The sequence below is a fragment of the Hyposmocoma kahamanoa genome, unplaced genomic scaffold (assembly GCF_003589595.1).
Source record: "Hyposmocoma kahamanoa isolate Upper Pololo Valley unplaced genomic scaffold, ASM358959v1 67, whole genome shotgun sequence".
Classification (NCBI taxonomy): domain Eukaryota; kingdom Metazoa; phylum Arthropoda; class Insecta; order Lepidoptera; family Cosmopterigidae; genus Hyposmocoma; species Hyposmocoma kahamanoa.
This window is the reverse complement of record NW_020653855.1, coordinates 3,130,336-3,139,563: the sequence shown is the minus strand read 5'-3', so window position 1 is coordinate 3,139,563 and position 9,228 is coordinate 3,130,336. Positions and strand designations below refer to the sequence as shown.

The window sequence follows — 9,228 nt, the reverse complement described above, 5'->3', positions numbered from 1 at the left end:
TGAGTCGCGTTTTTTACATTTGCTTTCGACTGAAATTCGGTTGGGGCGCCAGACAAACTTATTTATTCAGTTGCTTTTTAACGTTTATACGGAGTTTGCAGTGCGTTGATTTATCCGCTCGGGACCAGCCTTAAATATGTTGCCCCTTCTATTTTCATTATTACAAAACTAGTTCGAACGAGCAGGCTCGGATCAACTATGTTTTTATGTTCGCCTGCCGTCGCCATCTTTGTATTGTTCAAGATGTCGTTTTCTCAAATAGTCGAATTTATTTTCGAATTTTAAGTAAAAAAAAAAAAATTACTAGTGATACCTGGGTAGCTACGTAAATGAACACTGGAATAGAATAATCCTTCATGAAAATGAAAAAGATTTTGTATTGTAGAAGATTCAATCCTAAACTCCGCATTGCCGCGTTTGGTCCGCTGTTATGTCTTCAGTATCTTGTTGTTTAGTGTGGAGTGTTGGACCTTGACTCCAGCGTTATGCTCAAAACTGGAGTCCTTTGAGATGTGGCTGTACAGACGTATGCTTGGCATATCGAGAGTACAAAAGGTCACCAATGTTGAGGTTCTTCGTGAAATGGGAAAAAAGTTGTAAATACTCAGAACTGGAAAGGAAAGGAAGCTGCCGAATTTTGGCTATGTAATGAAGAGCAAGAGATACCGGATTCTTCAACTAATAATGCAGGGAAAATAAATAATAATAATAAATATTAGACAACAATACATATGTTGCTCTGATCCCAAAGTAAGTTGGCTAAAGCACTTGTGTAATGGTAATCGAAAACAACGACGTTACCACAAACATCCAGACCCGAGACAATGTAGAAAAGTCAGTTTTCAACAATGACCGGCCGGGGATCGAACCCGGGTCCTCAGAGATGGCGACACCATGAAAACCGGTATGCAAGCCACTCGACTACAGAGGCCGTCAAAATACACGGAAAGCGTAGTCGTGGCAGGAGGAAAACCTCGTGGTTGAAGAATCTGAGAGACTAGTTCCACCTCAGCACACGCAGCTTCAAAAATGAGAATAGCCATAGTGTAGAGAAGCGGCAAACAAGAAGAAGACGTTAGTGCTCGGTCGCGCACGCCGCCGCCCCATTGCTCTGCACCCCCCACGCTACGCCACTGGGTGTTTGTTTCATAGTGTAATGGAGCAAGAAATGTGTCTACTCACGCGCATTCAATACCAAAGTGAACACTTATCTCACACCTACCTCCACCCGCACCAGCTCGTCGCACGGTGCGACTGAAATTCAGTTGTAATTACTTGCGTGAGTCGCCAGACGACTTATTTTCCGTCGTCGTGTGGCACAAACCTGACTTTTATATATTATGAAACCGAATGCAGCGTCAATGACACAACTCAAATAACGCAACTCACAACTCACAAAATTACATTCATCTGTACTCACCCTAACCCGATGGCGTGGGTAGAATAGGAAGTTCTCCCCGTTTTTTAATTGTACAGGTAATAAATTTTCGTCCGCAAACTGAAGTGGGTTTTATGCGTGTGCATTAATCTTGGATTACGTAATGGTAGATAGAAGAGAATATATACATATATTTTACAATAAAAGAAATAAGAAATACAATAAACCTCGAAAATATGTAATATAATATTTTTTTAAACAATATTATTATGGTTATATTATAAGCCCGAAGCTGAGTCGTGTCCGCGGCAGCATCAATCTCATGCTACGCGTTACAGCCGACCGCTTTGCCTGTCCCATAGTTGTGGCCATCGACATCAGAGAGGCTCTGATCACAACGCGATTCGAAAAAATATTTTCAATTCGAATCTCACCCTTGGTTGTATGCGTGGAACGGAACGCAAAACCAACCCTCCGAGGCTAATGACTCACGATGCTCCCCTAACCGAACTACCCCGAAGTTTGTCGAGGACGCCCGAACCCACGCGCGTATGGTATCGCGAAAAAACATTTTTACCTAACTAAAATATTATGTAACAATACAATTTTGTATAAAAAACCTAAAGGGAAAATGTTTCAAAAATTATTAAGTGTCTTAGTGTGTGAAAATACATTGTTTATTTGTGTGTAACTGGTGTAATGATAATACCGTGTTATATCGATTTTTCTGTGACGTGCAAACGAGCTGTGTATGCAGATAGTGTTTATTATTAGATATAGTGATTTTTAAATTATTTGAAACCTAAGTGCATTATTTTTAACTTCCCACGCTATAATATTCCACCAAATTATAATATTTTTTAATGTCATTGAAATAACATTCCTTAGCCTCAATATCCGTAACAAAAATTTTAAAAAAGCTGAATAGAAAATAATACAATTCTAAACTTAAAACAAATCTTAACCCATCGAACGCCTGTGGTGTAAATAATAAAATCAAATTTCCAATTTCGCTGTCGTCGCCATATTTGGCCCATCGCAGTTGTAAATAAGAATATTTTTTTCATAAATTTTCATAAAAATGTATATAATTTCATAAAATAAGTTTACCTATAATCATTTTGGATGCACTATAGCGGCAGTTGAATTATCGATTGCGTTGTAGCAATGCTCACTTTGACCTACACGCTTTCCAACCTTTCATTATGTTTACCATGATTTTTTTCACAAAATCTTTACAAGTTTGTCATGAATTCAAAATGTATACTCCTCAATTCTTTAATTTGTTCATTTGAATCAATTACATGTATAACAAATACGATTTTTCAACTGAAAAACTTTAAGTATTCACGAAGGCATTTCTTCCTAGAATCCTGTAAGAAATGTAAAGACTAATCCCAAAAATTACTCATAGAATTGAACTATAAGCAAAAAGAAAAGATGCAGAATTGTTTTAAATAACTAAGTGAACAAAAATAGATATCACAAATTCCAGGTAACCACACGAAATACCTGGATTGTGACCATATTGTCATCTAATAGTTATTTCGGTCCTTAAATTGAAATAGCCGCATTTCTAAAGCTTATCAAACAACTGGCAGATGGTATCTCAAATCACCGATGAGAATTGATCGAGTTACGTCTATCCACGTAAATTAGATAAAGAATAATAGAGAAAGATCGTTTTACCCAAATTGTTTATGTATATGCTGGGTAATCTTCTCGATGTAGCCGTCATTCTGTAATAGAAGATCCTTTACCTTAGATCAAACATTCAGTGTAGTTATAGGAACATTATATAAGTTAGAATACACATAGGTAGTTTATCAAAATAATAGTAGAGCTCCTTGTGAAAGACCTCGGCCAGGAACTACTGCCACCAGTTTCGAAGGGTAAGGGTGTTGGTGAAATTAAAGCCTTGTCAGCTTGCAGACTTGCCAGTCTCAGGTTCATTCGCAATACAACGTTTTCTATACTATAAAGTGAATTCTTTAATTATCAAATTGGCGACGAGGATGAGAAGTGATATATTACAAAAAATCCGGATGGTTAAAAGTACCCTTCCAGATACGACCACTACATCAGGATTTTTTTTTACCTTACCTATTTCTGACGCTAAGCAGTAATATTAGAAGGGTCGGGTGCTGGTGAAATTACAGGCACATGAGACTATCAACTTATGTCTCAAGGTGACAGGCACAGTTACAGTGCCCCTCAAGTCTTTGTAATTTAAAGCTCTTAATGGCACTGCAACTGTTAGGGCGAGGCGTGTCGCTTACCACCAGGCACACGATTTGTTCATTCCGACACTTGGTATAATAAAAAAAATAGAATCTGGTAGGATCCAGGCCTTCCCCACATCGCCGCTAAGGAAAATACGTAAATTCAAGATTTAAACATTTCTTAACTGAATTGCTTGATTATATTCAAAACTGGAAACGGATACCAGTTTTACGATGCCTAGTTTGGTGTAGTTTTCACCCTGACTGAGATCGACTTACGTGTCCGAATAACTTTTTGGATTGTTCATAAAAGGGCCACACAAAAGGGTAAACTATTAATATATTATTTGCTCTTACTCCTTGTGTTCTATTTTTTGAATAGTCAAATTCAGCATTTATTAAAGGATTCCTGCAATTAATTTCACTTAGTTTCCAGTCGTGAAGGAAATTGAATTTCGTAGTTTAAATAGCGGTACACGTATCTGGATCCGGATACGTTTAACAAACTAAGGCCGTCCATACAAATCAGATGTGAACCCGTCCTTGTACGATTCATTTGTTTACCTAGTTGCAAATGCAATCCGCACCATGGTATTAAGGTACATTAAGCCACCTAGTATCGTGATTGGTCTAGATTAATGAAACTTTTCCCGCAAATCCCCACGTAGCGTAAGCTACGAGGATTAAGGAGGAGGAATACATTAAGTTTGTTACGCAATGGTGCAATGCTGGAAAAGAAAGAAGGAGAGTTGTAATCCTTAGAAAAAGCCTTGTCCACCTGCATAGGGTTTTATACAGTATGTTTGCTCACGTTAGCAATTCCTTTTTTCATCATATCAAGTGATACGCCTACTCGTAACAATTACAGTGTCACTCTGAGCTTTAAGTCGCAAAGACCTTTGCCACAGTGTCTGTTACCCTGAGGCATGGTTGACAAGACTCATGTGCCTATAGTTTCACCAGCACCCTAAAGCTGCTAACAAATTGCAGCTGAGACCACGACTGCGTGAACTTGATAATGACTTCACGCACTAACTACATGAAGTCGATCTCGAATGCATGAAGACGGTTTCGACATCATGCCGTCAACTTATCATGTTATCAACTTCATGCAGTCAAGGTCTCGGTTAACAACTTCACGCATTAACTGCAGACATGCAGTCAAACTGTTAGTTCAGAACCGGTGGCAGAACTAGGTGTGCAGTACTAGTCTCGAGGAACACTTTCACAAGGAGCTGGCACTGCTACTAAATCTGCAATACAACATTACAAATGTGAACAATGTTTCCAACTCAAATTATCATACTGTCCCATTTGTTTTTCCTCCAGTGTACGTACTTCTACAAGTACAGCAAACCTCTATAGCAACTAAATACAATTTTTTTTCGAAGCAATTTTCCATTGTTTTTCCGTAAAAACGACCTGAAAATGTCACTACAGTTGTTAAGCGCTAACAATGCCCACGTTGTAGATGGCTGCGACAGTATTGACAATCTATTTCTAGACGGGATGGCTTTAATGTTTACATAGATACTTATGTCCACATTTGTAATATCACTCTGTCCACCTGATGGGAATGTAGGTACATTTACGAAATAAATCTGGTTTCAAGGTTTCAGAGTGAAATGCATAGACTTTTAAAATCTCTTTAGGTTCAGCGAATGATTTGATAAGATTTGCGTAAAATACTAGTTTAAAAGAAAAATCTATGTTTTAGCATATATTTTACTCATAGGAAATGAAATTTTGTTTTCCGAGCTAAAATCGCGTTTATACCTGTCCAATTCTTTTACAATCGCTTCGCAATGATTATTACAATTAGAAAATAGTTTTTTAAAAGATCCATTGCATTGTGAATTTTATTTTTATTTGTATAATTCTTTGAGTTGATTATTTGCGCCTAGAAATTGGTAGCATTGTGTCAATACACGGTAGACGGTATTCCTCTACAAGAAATAAGTTGTACTAGGTATTGTTAATTCTAATTTTTTTACGAGGTTATCCATTAAGGCCTGATGGTTTAACCGGTAAGTGTTTAACGCCGGGGCTCAAACAAAATATCAATCAAATAAAAATCAAATTCTTAGCTTTTCGTGATTGTTACGCATTGATTTCAGTCAGTTTGTGACCATGGGACCTGTAAATGGCCCGAAACATCGGTTTGTCCTGAAAAAATATGATTACAAAAAAAAATATTTCAAAAAATGTTTAGTTGCTGGACATATACTTACTTCACAATAATCTGGGTTCGACACTCTTTTTAAGTAACACTTCTTAATTCTTTTGGTTTCAATTTGTAAATGCCAAGAGTTTAGTTACGAACGTCTGGTTGATATTTGAAATCAAATTATCTAATTCTCATTGGAGTGTCGCGTTGGTAACCCGCACCGAAATTAGGATAATAATATGTTCTCTCTTACCATGTTTTTCTTTCAAAATCAAAACATGAGTAGTTACATTCGTCGTCCAAATTTCGCCTAATAAATTTTACTACACGGGAAGTGCTACTCAAGTGAAATTACCCATCCAGACTACGTCATCCAATTTGTTAAGCACTTTAGGTTCACTAATGCGGTGTTATAGTTCGCGAAAACATTAAAACGCTTGGTTTGGCAAGCTTCCAAAGTATAATACACTTTTTGGCTTCAACTCGGTGCGAGTATAGTAGATTTTTGGACATTTTGAAACTGTGACGAATGTACCCAATTATTGACTTAGGGCAAGGTATGCTTGGCCATGTAGTAACCAACGTGAGTGCTGCTAAATAAATCCTCCGCTTTGTTTCTTCGCTATCAGGAAACAAACTTTTCACATTATTATTACCATATTATACTTCACTGATTCCGAAATTGATCCGCACCCTTTGATAATAAGGCCTCATCTGGAAAATGACAACTTTTCAGTGAGAGAGATATAAAAATTATTTTCACTAATTACAGGTTTCTTACCACGGTATGAGTTTTTTTTATTTTTCCGATATTTCGGAACGGAACGAAATTTGGTCGGAAAAAAGTGAGCGACTGTAGTAACACTCAAACGTCGAGATGAATGTAGTCAATCGACAGCGGAAGAGGGTAGACAGAGATATGTCTGCTCTTAAAGCTGTCATCTGCCGCTGTCCAGTTAACCTGTGATCATGGAGCGTGTCAGGGCGCATTCCCGGTGACTGTCGCGTCTAGTCTGTTCCCATATCACGACTACGTGTCATGACTGTGTCGTGGACTTTTCTTATAGTTGAACAACAGTTATACCTTGGTACCGTCGTTGTTTCCGATTTCCATAACACAAGTGCTTTACCTACTCTATATTATAGTATTACAGTATTACCTAGCTGTTCCCACTGGATCGTGATGACAATTTACCGTTTCACGGCAGCCGCCTTGTCGTTTGCAGATATGAGACAACGATAAATAAAACGTGACGACAATAGTAGCTGCGATTATATGTCGTCACATTTTTATCTTAACGTTTTATTTACCATCGGACGACTGTCGTTCTAGCTCTTCCCATTGTCTTGACAGTCTGTCGTCGTTACGTCAAAAAGTGGTCAACAACTTCATTTAAATATACATGGTATGATATTTTAAACTGCACGACTATCTGTCGTCACGATATGATGGGAACGCACACTAACCGTTCCAAAATAAATATTAATATATATGTATATATATAATTATTAATATAAATTTATGCACAAATTATGGAGAGTAATAACATTTCACATATACATTTAATTTATTTCGTATAGTTGGCATTATTTATATGACTTTCATAATGATAAAAGCATTTTTGACTTACGGTCAGATGTGGTTTTATTATGCCAATGGTAGGAACAATTTTTAAAAATATAAAAAGAAAAAGGAAATACTCCCTTCCCGTTTCTTTCCAATGAATATATAATCAATTTTTTACCTATTATTGTTATTTACAATCACTTCTTAGTTTATTTTTAATTTCATCAGTTCCACTAATGGTGTGGTACCATTAAGTTCATATTTACCATTTATCAACTTATTGACTGTTTACACTTTCACCTTGATTTACATTTCATTGAAAATACGTTTTTTACTTACACTGGCGACATATGGGTTAAGATTTTCAGCAATAACACACCAAAATTAAACTTGAGTTTTATTTTTAAATAATTCTTTTTAAATAAAGCTATTTCTTTTTAAATAAAGAAAAAATATATTAATACATTCAGTCGGTTTTAAAAATAACGCACTTTTACTTACCAAACCAAAAATATTTAATTCCCAAACAGTTAAAAACTAAAACCTCCTAGATAGTAAACCATGGACCGTCCATAAAAAATATGGAACTTTCAAAAACAATGTATCAGAGTACGGGGTCACGTACGGGGTTCACGCGGAGGCTATGACCCCGTATTGGTTTTGGTGAACCGATGCGGAGTGACTGAAGATGGAGAGTGGGGGAACGACGACGGCCACTGAGGCCTACCAGTATGTCGGGCCGTTTAGATTGGAGAAGACTTTGGGAAAGGGGCAGACAGGTAAATGACAGATGATTGTTTCTTGTTTTTTTTTATCGTTTTCTATAAGTCTTGATCCATATACCCTTACTAGTGATGCAACAGACCTCTTCCTCTGGTTTCGCGGAACTGCGCAAAATCCGCACGCTTTTTGACATTTATTTCCGTTTCTGCTTCCGCAAATTTTATCGGAAGTTTACAACTTTCGCGACTGTTGAGGCGCGCGGACGAATAGGTTAGCAGTAGTGGGGCGCGTCCTGTCTGGAACCATTTCGATGAGACTGCAGTCATCTACTGCATTTTTTACATGGCACCATTAGAATTACTTTCAAATTCGTCTTCGACTTCCTAGACCACTAGTTTTGTCTTACGATATGCAATAAAAGCATTTCCGGAAATCCGGACTTCGAAAAAGTAATTATAATTAATATTTGGTGGTTATAAGTTGTGTATGGTTATGAAGTTGTAGTTTTAACAACTCTATGTCGCTCTTTGTAGCTATATCTATACACATATATATGTACGTGGAACACCTTTTTCCAACCATTGATTATGACACGTCCGTTCATGTTTCATTCCGTTCATTCCGTGCATCACTAAAATTTTACTGCCTGTGAGGCCGAACAGTTGCCATACTGGTCTGCCACACAGAAGTCTCGAGTTCGATTCCCGCGCCGAGAGAAATATTTGTATGGCCTACATTTATTTCTCTATGTGAATGTTGATGGCATGCGCGATACAGCATTTCCCTTGTGAGAGGCCATGAATGTGTGCGTTATTACTTATCGTTACCATTATTTCCGGCTCAGTGTTGCCATTTAAACGGTTTGATTCAATCAAATTATTTTGCCACAATAAAATTGTGACAGTATAATTGATAGAAAATGGTTTTAACGGCAATACTTGCCAAAGTGTGTTTTATGTCGTACAAAATGACAGCTACAAAAGCAGGTTCCTTTAGGACTGTTAGGAACCACTGCTTGATTCCATTAGTGGGTCCAGTAAGATTTTGAAATACTCATGGTTCCATTGCATAACACAAGTGGATCCATCAGGATTTGTATTCAGGGGTATAACATACTTGAAAATGTGTTACATAGTGAATCATTGTAACCCCTGAAATTGACACGGTTATA

General features: G+C 37.3%; 1 protein-coding gene across 1 annotated transcript in view; it reads left to right on the top strand.

Moving 5' to 3' along the window:
• Positions 1-8,022: 8,022 nt before the first annotated feature.
• LOC113232141 (serine/threonine-protein kinase BRSK2) overlaps positions 8,023-9,228 on the top strand; it is a 71,174-nt gene continuing 69,968 nt past the window's right edge. Inside the window, exon 1 of the mRNA XM_026466778.1 lies at positions 8,023-8,113. Coding sequence (XP_026322563.1) covers positions 8,023-8,113 — 91 coding nt within the window. The remainder of the gene's footprint in view (positions 8,114-9,228) is intronic.